General features: G+C 59.1%; 1 protein-coding gene across 2 annotated transcripts in view; it reads left to right on the top strand.

Annotated features, from left to right (window-relative positions):
- TSPAN11 (tetraspanin 11) overlaps nt 1-16147 on the top strand; it is a 65598-nt gene that overhangs the window by 40082 nt on the left and 9369 nt on the right. For both annotated transcript variants that reach the window (XM_059184531.1, XM_059184529.1), the window contains exons 4-7: nt 10007-10081; nt 10961-11065; nt 13899-14057; nt 14394-14480. In XM_059184531.1, coding sequence (XP_059040514.1) covers nt 10007-10081; nt 10961-11065; nt 13899-14057; nt 14394-14480 — 426 coding nt within the window. The remainder of the gene's footprint in view (nt 1-10006; nt 10082-10960; nt 11066-13898; nt 14058-14393; nt 14481-16147) is intronic.

Raw genomic sequence — 16147 nt, 5'->3', positions numbered from 1 at the left:
CCTTAATTCGGGGGCTGTGCAGAAGGGACTGCCAGGGTGCGAACTCTCCACCCATCCCCTTAGCCAGAGAGAAAAATAGACTTGCCTAAGGTCACAGAGCCAGGAATTGGCAAAGCCTGGTCAACACCCAAGTCTTGGTCCAGGGCCGTTTCTGCTGCCCCCGGCTGGCTTTGCACACACCCCCCACCCCCGCTTTTGGATGCTTCCAGCACAGGGAATGGGCATTCACTTTCCATGGGATTCAGGACCTATGGTTTGCATTCCGGGTGAAAAGCAAAGCCCTTTGAGGACTGGGGGTCAGTTACCCGGCGGCCTGTCACCTGATCTAGTCAAAAGTGAAGGTCAAGCTTCAAGCTGCGGGCAGCGGGACAGGCAGCAGCTCTGTTCATGTACCAAAGACGACACGTTGACCTAGCTGGAGAAAGCCCAACTTGGCCGTGTGTGGGTCGATGATCACCCTTTAGTGGGGGCTCTCTCTGCCCCTCTCCCTCAGAGTAGGGCTGACCGAGGAGACTCAGAAACAATGTGTGTGTGTGTGTGTGTGTGTGTGGCAGGAGGGCAGGGGATGGCTGCTAGACATCAGACTTTCGTATCCCAAATCCAAGAGTTTACTTAGCTTGCCATTATGCCCTCTGTCATTTGGTTGCTGCTTCTTTCCTTAGCAGATTCTGAGTTTAGCCACAGGACAGGAAGGAGACATGCTACAGTCCTTCTCCCCTAATGAAGCCCAGTCTGGCCTTGATGACTGGGGGGGGTGGGTAAAGGGGATCTGAACCCCACATAGCCCTTCACAACTTACTCAGAAGCCTGTGGGTCCACACAGGTATTTCAACCTTCCTAGGGACATTTCCTCCCCACTGGTGTGACAGTGTCTCTCACAGCACGAGCTCACGCCCACGAGGATGGCTGGCCGCTGAGGAAAACTGAATCTAGTGGAAACTCTCCTCATCCTGAGGCCACAGGCACATGGTCAGTGAGGCCGAGGCTGTGGCCACTGTTGGGCTCTGAGAGTTTCCTGCCCTACCAAGGGTCCTGGGTGCAGACAGAGTGCAGGAGCCCCCCCTTCCCATCCAGGAGGTGAGGTTTCTGATCCACACCTCATTCCCGTCATGGATCCATGGTCCTCCCTGTGCCCCTGGGCCTGGGACAGGAGCAGTGACTACACAGGTGTCCTGCTGGGCTCCTTTCTTGCCGGGTCGTGGCGCTGGCTTTGGGAAAGCCGTGCCTCCATATTGGCCTGCAGTGCCCCGCTCCGTCTCCCCGCACATCTCACGGAGGTTTTAGGGGAGTTGACTATCAGTTGAAAAGGAAGATCCAGGAGGCAGAGAGATGGCAGCAAAAGGGCTTCATTCCTGATGAGGCTGATTGGAGTGTGTGGCTTTATAGCTGCGGCCAGAAGCCTTAGCCGCTGGTCGGCTTTGGTTGAGACAGGCCCGCAAGCCTTTCTAAGAACTGCCCCACTAAACTCACGGCATGTTGGAGAGCAGAGAAGCTGGCATCATGAGGACAGGCTGGCCCCGAGATGAAGGAGGAAGGCCCACTCCCCAGACAGATAGGACAAGCAGTGAGTAAGGAGGAGAGAAGCAGGGGTGGTGGGGGTGGAGGGGTGGTGGCAAAGTCCCTACACATCACAGACTGAAGAAGCTGCAGCACAGAGATGTTTCTCCCCATCTAAGCCCCACATTTTATGCGGAAGGCCCAGAGAGGGTGAGTGATTTGCCCAGGGTCACACAGCCTCCTGTCCCAGAGGCAAGCTGGACCCAGACCCCTAGGCCAGGGCACCTTGTGTGGCATCACTCTTCTCTGACTGGCACTTTCCTGGGTTCCAGATCCCCCTCTCTTAGGCTGCAGCAGGTGGAAACGGTCACCACCTGCCTGTTTCAGCCATTTTTCCTTGTGGGAAAGCCCATTCTCAGAATTTCCTGCTCTACAGGGCACAAGGCAGGAGAAGCAGGGAAGAGTCTAGTGAGGAAAAAGAGACACCTGTATCAAAAAGCAAAGAACCTTCTGGGGGATTTAAATTCCTGTTTCCATCTGGTCAGAACCTCTGACCTCTCTGAGCCTCAGAACTTCTCCTAACCTCCAGACTTGGTAGGAATTTCTCCTGCTCAGCCTTCCCTCTCCCCTGTAGCCAACCTTGCCCTAGAATTACCGTCACCGGGGACCTGTCACAGGCCCCATCTGTGGTCCTGCCCTGGCCCCGTATGCAATCTCATTTGTTCTCATCTGCCCCAGAACCTGCACAGGGTCCTATGGGCTGCACCCCATCTCTCCTGCAGCCTGGGAGAAGATACCAACAGGAAACGTCTGGGTCCCTCTGGGGGGACAACAGGGAGCAGCAGTTAGCCATTTCCCCTGTGCCCAATCCATCAGGCAGAAGCATGCCTCAGAGTTCTCTGGGCCATGTCTCCCCTGCCCAGGAGCCTGGCCTCATCCTGCTCGCCAGGGTGGAGGGGCTAGATGGTGGGGGCGGTGAGCACTGGGCTGGGGCCCACAGGGCTAGAGGTCACCTTCATCCTCCAAACAGTGACATCTCCTTACAGGAATGGCTTGAGGCTCTCAAGCCCACATCCTCTCTCTCCTGCACGAACAGTCCGGCAGCAGCACCTCTGAGTCCTGACTGCCTCCGGCCGGTGGTTAATAGCCAGAAAATGATGTGCCCTGCGGTCATCGCCGCTGAAACAGCTGACTCCGTCGTTTCCAGCTGGGCCTTGGCTGTTTGCAGCTCCCTGACCTTAGCCTGCCGCTAGCACCCTCTCTCTCACACACACAGTCACGCAGGGAGCCTCTGGCTCTGCCCTTCTCCCTGCAATTTAACCTCAGCAGCAGCTTGTGTCTCCTCTCCTCTTCCGCTGCTGCTGCTGCTGCCCTGCTCTGAGAATGGGCTCTACCCCCACCCCCACCTGTGGGCCACCACACCTCCTCAGTTTTCCAGCTGTGGCTCCATTTCTGGGTTTCTGTCTCTGATAGTGCAGAATAGCGGAGGAGGCAGGGGACGGAAAGCTTGGGCGAAGTTCCCTTCTTTGCGGCAGAATCAGCCCAAAGAGGAGTTCCAAAAGCCCAACTGTATAAAGTTCTTAAAACTAACTGCAGGGAGGGCCCCAGCTGGTGCCGAGCTGCCTGGACTCGTGCCCCACTCCCCCCCCCACAAGTGTGACAATGCCCCAGAAATGGCGTCTGGGGCCCAGCTTGCCCCGATGCGGTATTAGTCCATCCGAAGAGTCAATCCCTAATTAATCACCGGAGTGTCACCATGAGAAATGTTTCCACACAGCTCCCGCCGAGCTTCTCATTAAAGAAAATGTTGGTTTGGTTTAGACAGTGCTGTGCTGTTCCAGCTTCGTTTTGGATCTATAGCTTTAGAAAACATCCAACTTCGCTTCTAGTCCAAACGGTACCATTAAAAAATTAAAGAGAACAAAAACATGGAGGGTACCGAGGGAGGATGAATGTCCGCGTCGCCTTCTGTGCTTAGCAGCCTGGTTCCTTCCATGCTCGGGGTCCACTGTGCTAGAGTTTGAAGTGGCCTCGTTCCTACAGGGCACTGGGCACAGGGGCTGCAAGAGCTTCCTGTAGAAGTCTCACTCCTGATTTGTCTCAGAGCAAGCCTCAGTGGTTGCCTCTGGAAGGACTGGGGGCAGGCCTGAGTGCAGGGACCAGCCAGTCACAAAAGTCCTAGGGTGGCTGGAGGTCAGGGAGGAGTTGGGACGGGGTGGGTCCAGTTCACCCCAAGTTTCCCCAGGGACTGTGAGGACCAAACAAGGTACAGGTTGGAGCAGGGGGGCGAAGGAGGACCAAAGTCGCCGTAGTGCTGGGAAACAAGACACGTGTGAGACCCAGGAGTCTGACGGAGGCTCAGAAACAAGGATGTCCACAGTGAGGTCATGGTCAGGAACTTCTGGCATGGGGGTGGGGGTGTTGGGAAGGCCTCGCCTAAGCTGAGACTCAATGGCCAACGACGTGTGACACAGACACGGTCAGGACAGTGAGTCCCAGGCTGGGGCATGGAGAGCAGCCCAAAGGCCTGCGGCCTCTGGTGTGCAGGGCGCTGTACACACACACACACACACACACACACACACCACACCACACCACCCCACCCCCAGGGAGTGCCACACAGCCTGGGAGGCCGCTGGGCTTTGAGATGAGAGCCGTGGCCATGATCCTGGCCCAGGCAGGAAGGTAGGGCGCCAAGCAGGGGAAGCCACTGCTGAGGAAGGAGCCTGCCTAGGAGAGGCCCCCTGGAGCACACCTGGCCTGCCCTGCTGGCACTGGGGGCTACAGCTGAGGATCTCACTGTATCCACCCCAGGGGTTTTGCAGTGAGCCCATCCAACCCCCCATCCCTGGGCAGTGGGGACAATACAGTGAGTCAGCATGCCATCTCCAGGTCTGGCTTCTGGGCTCAGCCATGTTCTTGCCATGTGACCTCAGACCAGCAGCTCTGCCTCCCAGTGCACGTGTCTCGGGATTCCTGGGAGGCTGACGTTGTCGGTGCTCGCCTGGCCACATAATGAGTGCGGCTGTGCTCATCTCTGGCAGGAAGAGTACTCATAAGCAGGCCGTGTCCTCACTGCCCCAAGGGCCCCCACTGTGTGCGCTCGGGGCCACTGTGGTGAGGGGGGCACTGACCCTGCCAAGGAACGGTTCCTGGCTCTCCCTCGCACCCTGGTGGGAGGGTGCCTTTCTGTGGCTCCCGCCGTAGAGGACAACGTCTCCTCTGCTTTTTTTTTTCATACTTTTTTTTTTTTTTATAAAATATAATGTATTATTAGCCCCAGGGGTACAAGTCTGTGAATCGTCAGGTTTACACACTTCACAGCACTCACCATAGCACATACCCTCCCCAATGTACAAAACCCCACTACCCTCTTTCTACCCTTCTCCAGCCCCGCTCAGTTTGTTTTGTGACATTAAGAGTCTCTTATGGTTTGTCTCCCTCCCGAGCCCATCTTGTTTCATTTATTCTTTTCCTACCCACCAAACCCCCCACGTTGCATCACCACTTCCTCATATCAGGAAGATCATATGATAGTTGTCTTTCTCCGATTGACTTATTTCGCTAAGCATGATACCCTCTAATTCCACCCACGTCGTCGCAAATGGCAAGATTTCATTTCTTTTGATGGCTGCATAGTATTCCATTGTGTATATATACCACATCTTCTTGATCCATTCATCTGTTGCCGGACATCTAGGTTCTTTCCATAGTTTGGCTATTGTGGACATTGCTGCTATAAACATTCGGGTGCACGTGCCCCTTTGGATCACTACATTTGTATCTTTAGGGTAGATACCCAGTAGTGCAATTGCTGGGCACGGTGGCGCACCCTTAGCTGGGTTATTGCCTCCTGCAACTTAGGCCCATGGGCCCTGGCCTGGCTTGGTTCGCTTGGGGCAGCCGGACAGCCCGGGGCCCGGTAAGTCCTGACTTACACTGAAGTGGGACACCTCTGAGTTACAAACAGGGTGTCTGAGGTCTGTCACCCCCGGGCTGTCTTCATGCTTCCTGGAGCCAGCAGCAGCCCAGCCCTCCTGACTCCCATGGGGGAAGCCAGGGGACAGCCAGCTGTGACATTTCAGGAGGCACCTGGGCTAATAGCATCCCCATGACAGCCCCCAGTGCCCCAGGGCCTGGGAACCGAAGCACTGGAGGCTTCCCTGGCCCTTCCTGGAGTCAGAGAAAGCCATTTCCTGCTAGAGTCCCCTCTGAGGCAGGCACAGAGGGAGCCCCTCGCGTGCTTCTGTCTGTTCAGTCCCAGGCCTCCTGGGAATTAGACAGCCTGCCTCAGACCTTCCTTTTCATGTCTCCCAGAGGGCAGAGGGGCACATATGCAAATCAGAAGCCTTCGGATATGAAGTTAAATGTGTAAATCAGTTTCTCAGTCTTGGCCCCCGTGACACTAGTCCAGATCGTTCTTTGCCACGGGGCCTGTCCTGTGTGCTGGGGAATGTCCGCCGGCATCCTTGGCCTCTCCCCGCAAGATGCCTGGTGGCCTCCTTTCCCCAGGTGTGATGATAAAAATGTCTGCAGACACTGCCGCATTGTCCCCCACAGATCAGAAGATGGCCAAGCTCCTGCCCCCCAGCATGGGGCCGGCATATGCTGGCCTGTCCCCTCGGCCCCACACCATGCTTGGTAAGAAGGGCACCCACAGGTCTTGATCCGGTGACGTTTACGGAGCGTGCGTCTAGACCCAACCCCGTTCCGGGCACTGGGAAAGACCCCAAAGCACCAGAAGCCCACAGGCCTTCTGGGGAGGTGGGGCCCTAACACCCGAAGCAAGGGAAACCATAAAGTGGTGGGCAAGGTCGCATCGCCCACCCAGCCCGTGAGGAACAGGATGGCAGGCCGAGGGCTGATGCAGGGACAGGCCAAAGTCTAGCTGGGGAGAAGGAACCACGCAGAATGTTGTGTCGAAGGGGGAGCAGATGAAGCACCCTGTGGGCTGGAAGCCAACACCCACTGTGGACCCAGGGAGGGCTCAGAGGAGGCCACGGCCAAGCTGGGTGACGAAGGACAGGCAGGCCCTGGAATTCCAGGCAGGGGGACACTGCGGGCAAACACCGGAGGCCGGGCGGCTAGGCCTGTGTTTCGGGAACCGTGTACAGGAACAGCACTGCTTTGCAGATTTGCGGCCTCTGTACCAGAGACGTGCTGGGGTGATGCAGCACACTGAGGGAGTCAGGGAGGCTTGGTAACAGTGGAAGGGGAAGTGGCAAAGGCAAGGCATTTGTCACAGCTCATGGCCTTGCGTGGCAAACCCCTACTCGCCTGGCCCCACTCCCCAGGGCTCCAGCCCGCCAACTCCAGAGGCAGAGCCGCCAGGACCCTCCATGCAGGAGGATCCCAGCGAGCATGAACCTTTGCCTGCTTCCTGGGAGCCGTGATTCATGGCTCCCCACAGCCTCCCCCGCGTAGGTGAGTCACGCACCTGCAGCTCTTCTGCCACCAAAGCCACTGCCTGGGGCCCGTGCCCATGCCGGCCAGCCACCCAGCCTGTCTGTCCTCTCCCTGGCAGCCCACTGTCGGCCCCCCAAAACCCCAAGGACCTCTGAGCAGCCGGGGCTCCTGGGCCGGAGGGAGCCCTGTCCCCACTCCTGACAGCTCCGTCCGGTGGAGTAGCCCGTGTGATGCCTCCCAAGAGGTTTGAGGGGCTGGCGTGTACTAGTGTGGGCCGCCATGACGTCAGGGCTGTGGTTCAGGTCTCTCTCTTCCCGTCACCCCCTTCCCAGTGCAGCGTCAGCACCAGCGGTGGTAGTGGCTTCCCTGGGGAGTGGCAGGCCACTGCCGAGTCTTCATGACACCGTCCAGCGCGACTCTCGGCTGACAGTCCCCCGTGATCCGGGATCGTGAGCAGTGAGGGGGAGAGGAGCCTCTCCCACCCCTACAGAGGGAAGGCAGCCAGACGCCAAGATGCTGTCCTCCTTGCTGCCAGCGGCCAGCGTGGTCCCGTTCAGTTACGGGCTCCCTCGGCTCTGCCTCCCATGCCCCAGAGGGCAGCTGAGGGTGCAGCAGGGAGCCTGGGAGCCGCCGGCTGGCCGTCCCTGCACGCAGGGTCCTGTGTGGTAGGAGGGGGGTAGCCTCCAAGCGCTGGGCTCAGGGGGTTGTGGGGGGCAGTTTGGAGTGAGCAGGAAGGGCAGCGGAGTCCGAGAGGAGCTGCCAGATGTCAGTGCCGCTCTGGGCTGTCTCAGGACGGGAACAGCCTGGCCCAGGCCACTGGGCCCGCCACTGGCTGACGAGTCTGGCTCCCCTCGGGCTGTCTGTCACCCACAAGCTCTGGGAGTGAGAAGCAGGTCAGTCCACCGTGAAGCTTAATTTCCTCCCTCTGGGTCCTTCCAGCTGCTCGGGGTGGACAGGACATCGAAGGGGCCGTTCTCCCCATCCACGGGCTTGGTCCCACAGGTACGGCCACCGCGTGTGGCTCTGGGTGCTGCACTGTGTGCAGGACTTGAGGAGGCCAAAACCCAGCTCGCCCGACTCTCAGAGCCACGTGTTCTCTTTGGGATGCCGGACCCATGTCTCTCAGAGCCTGCAGGTGGCAGAGCCCGAGGCTCACCAGAGCTCACTGACGTTCCACCACCGTTCTTCAGGTTTCCAGACCTCCTCAGGCAGAGAGGCCCCGTCCACAGGCCTCTCGTCAGCCCCTGCCTGCAGGCCTGCACAGCACCCCACACGTTCCCTTGCCCCAGACACACAGGGCCTTCCTTCAGCAGACCTCTCCTGGGGTTTGAGAAACCCCCGAGCCCCAGGAAATATGCCCTCATGGGCCTGCAGCTTCCTCCTCCATTTCTAGACCTCACCCCAGGTGCCCTGGAGATTATAGACAGCCTGAGCCTCCATCCAGAGGCGGCACAGGGCTGACAAGGCTGCTGTGTCCCCCACTTCACCCCACCAGCCTTCTCCACAGCCTCACCTAGGGGTGGCCGGGGGTTGCCCGATCCTGGTGGGGGATGGACCAAGCTCGGACATGCAGACCAGAGGCCTTTTCTGGGGCGGCACGGAGCCTGGGGCATGTAGGGGAGGAGGTACCAGGGACCTCCTTTTGGACTCTTGCCATCATTCAGAGCTTCCCTCACCCCGGGGGGTGGGCAGTTGTGAGCCTGAGAGACCGTGGGCTCAGTAAAATGGCTGTGGGTGAGGCGCGCAGTTGACTTAACTTGACTTAACTTGCCCGTGGATGGAACGTTCTTCGTGAAAAGAAATACCCTCTCCTCCCTCTGTGTTTAAGTCCTGCCCATGCCTGGCTCCATGCTGGGCTCTGGGAGATGGTCAGGCAAGGTCTCTGGGCCCGTGGACTCACATCACCCCCCAACTGGCCTGACAGCCCCTGCCCTGCCAGGTGTCTTCTCATCACATCCCCTACTTGGAGGAGTCCTAAAGTTTCAAGGCTCCTTCAGAGGCTGAGTGTCTTCTGCAATCCAGGGATCCCAGTGACCATGGCCAGGCTGACGGGTGGTGCCTGGGGGAGAAGGAGGTGTCACCAACTGCTGTGCATGGGGCATGCGTCGCTGCTGGGCTGCCACAGAGGGCTCCCGTTTCAGGCACCAGTGCTCCTTTGCTCCTCCTCCTCTCTCCCTCCCTTTGTGCCCTCTCCCCTGCCTGGAGCCCCTCCCCGTCCCATCCTAGCCAGATGGGCCTAACACACATGTCTGACCTGTTGGCCTCTGCAAGAACACCCCAGGATGGAACAGTGTCCCAGAGCCTCCTGCCTCGCAGATACAGGAAAGGTCACAGCCGAAAGCAGAGCCAGGAAACCAGCCCACAGGCCAGGAAGCGTGCAGAGCAGCCCCGAGCCTGGACAAGGCCAAGCAGTAGTGGCGACCGGAATTTAGAATGCACTGCAGGGCCATGAAGGGCCCAATACCTTTCCCCGGGCAGGTGCCTTTTGCAATTTCCTGAGCCTTGGCGGCTGCCCAGCCTCTTCTGCTCCCTCCACTTCCCTCTGCACTCTCCAGGCTTTGCACATGCTCTCCCCTCTGCCTGGCACATGCTTCCTGCCTTCTTCACCTGGAAGCTCCTCCTTAGAGATGCCATTCAGGTGTCACCTCCTCCAGGAAGCCTTCTTTGACTGCCTTCCTCCACCTAGGACCGCCCATCTTTTCTGGGACTTGCCCCTTTGTAACGTTTGTAACACAGCATTATAATCACTTAATTATCTGTGCCCTCCCCCCTGCCGACCCATAGCTTTGAGGGCTATGACTGTCTTACTTAGGATATCCAGCCCGTAGTGGGTGTTTAATGAGCACTGGTTGGGTGGGTGGGCTAAGGAACTGAAAGTAGACCAGTGGGTGAAGGGGTGAGTGGGGAACTCCATGCCAGCAGGTGGGAAAGGCAAGTCTATCCAGAGCTGTTGGTAAGAGGGGGAAGATGGTATGAGTGATGGGGTCCCTGGCGGGTCACCCCACCCCCCCTCACTGCTTGGGGGAGACATTTGTCATAGGGAGAACCATCTGCCTACTGGGGCCTGATCCTTGTGGTGACCACCTTCACTCCTTTCTCCTAGTATTTCTGCCTGTTGCTGGTGATCTTCCTGGTTGAGCTGGTGGCGGGGGTCCTGGCCCACCTGTACTACCAGAGGGTGAGTGCAAGTGTCCTACTATGTTCCCCATCAGCACCCCCCCACCCCGGAGGTGACAGCATGGGGCAGGGTGAACAGGAATGGGGGAGCTAGGGCAGTGACACCCCAGGGGGATCTTGACTCCCAGGCCCCATCAGTCCTCGGCACATCAGGTCCTCCTTCTTGTCCCACTTCCGGCAATTCTCTGCCCCATCTGGGGATCTGATGTGTTGAGCGTGGGAATCAGAGAGTGGGGACACCCCACGGGAGGTGGGGTGGCCCGTCTCCCCTCCAAAGCAGAGATAGAGGACGAAACCAGCTGTCAGGCATCCAAGGACCAAGGCTGGGGCCAGGGCTGCCTGCCGGACTATGAAGACCACCCCAGGCCTCGCCTACCTGCGTCGGTCAAGGACAAATTGGCCAGTCAGGTGCCTTCCCACCCGGTGCTGTGAGTCAGGGGTTCAAGATCATGACCGGATGAGACAGATGACCGCACCGGTTCTTTTAAGCCAGTACCCGTACAACCGATGGCTTCCCACAGGGTAACTGTAAATATTTTGAGTATCACCTCATGATCAAATGAAAAAAAGATTTTAAACTTCCCCCTCCCTGGGGCCCAGGATCATTGCCCTCCCACTGGCTTTGAGCCGGCCCCTCCCCAGCCCAGCTCTGCCCATCTCCTCTCTGGAGATAGAGGATGCGTATGCATCCTCTCTCCAGGAACCCCGTGTCCTGTGCCGTCTCCTATGGACGCTCCCGTTACACTGGGACCCCTCTGCCCTCACACCGCTCAGCATGCCCGGTGCTTGGGAATGAGCTGGCCTGGCTCAGGGTGGGCCTTGGGGGGCAAGACGGGCCTGAGCGATTCTGCTGATGGCGCCTTCCCTCTCCGCTCTCCAGCTCAGTGACGAACTAAAGCAGCACCTGGCCCGGACTCTGGCCGAGAACTACAGGCAGCCCGGAGCCGCGGACATCACAACGTCCGTAGACCGTCTCCAGCAGGACGTAAGCACCCGCCCGGCCAGCTTGAAGGCCGTGCGCACGTGGGCCCAGATCCCCACTCTGTCTCTTCCTGTCTGTGACGCCATGCCAGTTACTTACCTTCTCTGAGCTTTACTTGCCTCTAAGGTGCGGCCTCATAGGGCATGTTGGGCGTTCAGTACGATCACATCTGCAGAAGTCTGTACCGCCATGAAAAGCGTGTACTGAGCCCACACTCTGTCCTGATCCCTCCTGTGCCTGGCCCCTCACCGTAGCCCCCCGGCCCCACAGCCCCCTTCACTGCTTCCTCCAAGCCCCACCCCTGCTGCCTTTCCCTGCTGGGCCCCTGTGGGCAGCCAGCTAGCTGTGCAAGGGGAAGGACCCTCCTTCTGCCCAGGGATCTGGGCTCCTTCCACTGCAGTGCTGCCTGCTTCCTCCCCTGGGAGCAGAGCCGAGGTCCCCAGGTGGGATCTGTAACAGGCAGTCCGGCCGCTGTAAAAGCTTCCCAGTGGTGAGCTGCGGGGCTGAAAGGGGGTCTTTCCAAGAAGAGGCTCAGCAAATCCCTCCAGTGAGGCCTGGGGTCCTGCCAGGGATAGAGCAGGGGCAGATGGAGCTCAGACCTTCTCTGGGCTGTAGGATGGCCGCTAGCCATGTGTGGCCGTGCACATTTAAATTTAATATAAACGTCACCTCCTCAGTCACTAGCCACACTCCCGTGCCCAATAACCTTTATGCATGGTTAGGGGCACCAAATTGGACAGCATAGTAAAAGTAAAAGGCATTCCCATCATTGTAGAAAGTTCTTTGGGACAGTGTGGCTCCAGGATCCCGATGGTTTGGGGTCTGCGAATTTGAGGAAGCTCTACCTGCCCGCTCTGGTCCCCTGTCTTCCTGCCAACCCACCCCAAGCCTTAGCCTGCCACTTCTGTCACTACAGACCCCTCCCTGGGCCTGAGGCCTAGGTCTTTTTGCCAGGAATACCGGGGAAGTCGGCAGAAGCAGAAGTTAGTGGGGCTCGGAGCACTAGGGAATTTTAGTTCAGTGGGGGAGGCACCTGCCTCATCTCCCCAAGACTGGCTTAGCTCCCAGTAGGCTCTGCACAGAGGCGTCTCTTGGACTCTGCTCTAGTGGCTAGGGGCCCCCGTGTACACACAGGTACACCCACACCCACACCCACATGCTCAGCCCATGCACACCCTGCTGGTCAGTCCTGTCCAAAGCTCAGTCTGCACTTGTGGGGGCTCCCTCATGAGAAACTGAGCCTGAATCTGCCCTCGAGGCCTTCTGCCCGGAGCCCCACACACATCAGGCATGGGCAGCCAGCACTAGTCTGGGAGGCCCCTCAGAGTGGAGGAAAGAGCTGGGGAGGCCAACTGGGGGGACCAGAAAGGAGTGCCTGGGTTTGCCTCTGTGGGAAGGACAGGAGGGGCAGTCAGAGAGTGGAGAACAGCATGAGGAAGGGCACCGCTGGGGGCCAGCGTCTGCCAATGCCCAGGGCCTCCATGGGCACCGGAACGTATGGCCCTCAACCCACATGTGCCAGCCACAGCCAGAACCAGGGGGCATGAGGGAACTTGGGCCCCAGCCTGCAGCCTAGGCCCCGAGGAGACAGCCCCGAGAAGGCGGTGGCCTGAGGCCAGGGCCAGCATCTGGGCTGTGGGCTGCGCCCCGCTATGTCCCATGGCGCCCACACACCTGTATTCAGGAAAGGAGCATCACGAGAGGGAGTCTCTTCCTGACGGCTCAGCCCTGCAGGGCTCTCTTCTCCGGGCTTCCCAGAACCACCTCTCCTGTACCCCTCACACAACCCGGCGTGGGGGTACATCGTTAGCCCCGTTGACAGGTGACAAAAAGGAAGCCCAGAGAGGCTGAGTCACCTGTGCAGGGGACACATGGAAGTATAATCCCACATGACTTCCGGCACCCCCCCACCTTTCCTGGCTCTGTGAGCCCTTCCGTCCTGCCTGATTCCTCGGGGCTCCTCCTCTTCCTTGTGCCCTTCCAGGCCCATGAGCAGAGTCGCTCACCCCTCCTCCTTGGATCTACTCAGCCCCCGTCTCCCCGGGTCTCTCCTAGTAAGCCACCAAGATGGGTCAGAAAGCCGGGAACCACATGGTTCACGTGAGCCCCAGCTAGCCTCACTCCTGGCACACAGTAGCTGCCTAGCACATGCTTGGTAACGAAGGGTACCTCTCACCCTGCCTGCTGCCCACACACCAGAGATGGCCTCAACACAGCTGACTCTGTGGCTCTCCACTCCTCCTCTCAGAAGGGCAAGAGAGAAGCAATGTCCTGTGTGTCACTGGAGTCCAGGAGGGCGCTTTCCTGCTCTGGAGCCCCCCGGCCAGCACTGACCTGCCTGCTTTGGGGCTCTGGGACCCTCTGTGTCCTTGCAGGTCTGAGGGCTGTGAGGCTTCAGGGTTTCAGTGAGGGTCCAGGAGCCTCTAGTGAGGCTGGGTTCCTGCCCCCTGGGTGACTCCCGCCACTATATGGTCTTGGCCCTGCCCTGGGCTCTGCCCAAGAATATACGGCCGCACGCTCTCAGGGACCCACCTGCTTCTACTCCCCACTCATCTACTCACAGACCCCCCCTGCCCTCAGGACCCCCGGCGTCATCTCCTTACAGGACTTGGGTGGCCAGAAGGGGTCTCGTCTCGCAGCTGGCTTCTGTACCTGCAGGGACAGAAGGGCCCCAAAGAGACCAGCTCCTTGCTCAAAATAGGCACAGGAAAACTCACAGGGAGAACAAAGAGGGGTTGGGTTAATATCCAAATAATGCGTCCTGCAGCCCCGCCATGGAGGGGCCGGAGGGGCCCAATGTGCACTCTTTGCCCCTAGCCTCTGTCTCTCCCTCCAGTTCAAGTGCTGTGGGAGTAACAGCTCTGCCGACTGGCAGCACAGCGCCTACATCCTGTCTCAGGAGGCCGAGGGCCGCCGGGTGCCGGATAGCTGCTGCAAGACGGTGGTGACCCGCTGTGGCCAGAGGGCCCATCCCTCCAACATCTACAAGGTGGAGGTAAGCGCCCAAGGTCCCGGCCATCCAGGAGCCCCTGCCCCCAACCCGCAAAGGACAGGGACATGGGGACCGGGGGCGCAGGACACACGTACACACTGGCCTTGAGGCAAGAAGAGGCCCTCAATGGTCTGCACAAAAAGCCCTGGGGAATTCTGAGACATCATGGCAGGCCCCTGGGTCACCTGCAAAGCCTGTGGGCAACTGAAAGGCTGGACCAGACCATTTAAGCCTCTGGCCTGCCTTCAGCTGGGTGGACTGCAGCTCCCCTGCCAGCCCTCCCCTCCCCGGCCTCGCCAGCTTCTGGGCCACCCTGTGTCACCTGCCCTTACTTTGCAGGGCGGCTGCATCACGAAGCTAGAACAGTTCCTGGCTGACCACCTGCTGCTCATGGGGGCGGTGGGCATCGGGGTGGCCTGTCTGCAGGTGAGCTTTGTGGGGGGGTGGACTTGGGACAGGGGGTTGTCTAGAAGATCTGGGAACCCCTCTCCCATTGGCGAGGATTGCAAATCACCTGCCATCTGCACAGCCCTGTGCTGCCCTGCCCTCCCCTCCCCTCCTCCTCTCCCCACCTTCCCTCGGCAGCCAAGGGTGAATCACATAGTCACTCTGTTCCCCAGAAAAGATGAAGGAAAATGCCCGGGGGCCCCGGGGGCCCTCTTGAACTTATAAGAGACCTGGGAGGAGAATGAGTGCGTGTGAGCTCAGGTATGTGCCTGCACCGTGTGTGTGCACGTGGGCATGTATGCATAGCCTGCTGGGGTGTGTGTGGGCCGCGGGCTGTCCGCATGCATCTCAGCGTATGTGGGGTGGTATGCATGGGTATGTGTATAGGTGTGCTTGTGCACGTGTGTGTATGTGCATGGACATGCACTCGTCCCTGTATGTGTGTGCACATGGATGTGTGCTAATGGATGTGTGCTCCCTGTGCACACCCAGGTCTCCGCTCTGAGCTAGGCCTTCTGCTGTTTCGGGGCTCCATCTGGCCCCCTGCTAACCCCCAGGATGTCAGTGGTGCTCTCCCAGTGGCTCCAGTCCAGGGTCCATAGAGGGGAGTCAGGAGGGGCACCCTGGGGTGGGGCAGATACAGGCGGCAAGGGCCCAGCGGGTGCTAGAGGGAGTTCCAGGCTGCCCGGCCCTTCCTGCTCCTTGGACCACAGGCACTGACCAGGGGACGGGTGAGAGCAGTGGCCGGGGCATCAGAGGCCCTGGGGCCAACCCTGCCTCTGGTCCTGTGCCCCTCAGAGCCCTTACATCCCTGCCCCACCACGGCTTCCTCCACAAAATGGGGATCATATCCCCAACACATAAGGTCTAGATCAGAATGAGGTGATGAATGTGACCCACTCTCTGTGCCTCCCCGTAAGTGCACGTGGCTATGGTCCAGCTATGTGCAGACCTCAGAGCGGTCTCAGGTACTTTCTGTCATCGGATCTCCACCGCATCCTGAGACCCCGCACCCAGCGAGTGTCCGCATTCTCCCATTTTACAGATCAAAAAGTTGAGACCCAGAAAAAAAACTTCCCGAGGGTGTCACATCCTGAACAGGCACCCAGGTCTCCTGGCTCTTGGTCTTTTGCTTTCCCCAGCTCCTTCCAGTCCCTCCCCCACCCCGCCCCAGCAGAGAGTTCCATGGAAAGCAAAGCCGGGGCTGTAGCAGCTGCTGGCACGGAGAACCTGCGAGGGTGGGGCTCCTCCCAGATCACCGCGTGGCCTAGCCACGTCTGCCTGTGCGCCCGGGGGATCTAGCAGCAGCCTCGTCCCCGGGGCTCTACCCGCCGGAGGGGGGGCACCCGGCAACCTCGGGCTGGTTATTCCATCTCTGGGCCTCAGGTCCTCGTTTGTAAAATGGGGCTAATTATCCCTCGTTTGGTGAGAGGATTAGCAATATATATGTAAATCACTTGGCTCATCGCTGAGCAGATAGCAGGTGTTCAATAAATGGTATCCATCATTATTTGATTCATTTCCACGTGGGCACATTGTCTCTCGAAAAAGCCTTCTCAGAAAGTTGTTTCCTGCCCTTCCACCTCCACTGGTTCGCAGGCAGGCCAGGAGCCCCGGGGGGACATCAGACGCCCCCTCTCTGCACT

Source organism: Mustela lutreola, chromosome 8 (assembly GCF_030435805.1).
Source record: "Mustela lutreola isolate mMusLut2 chromosome 8, mMusLut2.pri, whole genome shotgun sequence".
In the NCBI taxonomy this organism is placed as follows: Eukaryota; Metazoa; Chordata; class Mammalia; order Carnivora; family Mustelidae; genus Mustela; species Mustela lutreola.
This window is presented reverse-complemented; position numbering and strand designations above follow the sequence as displayed.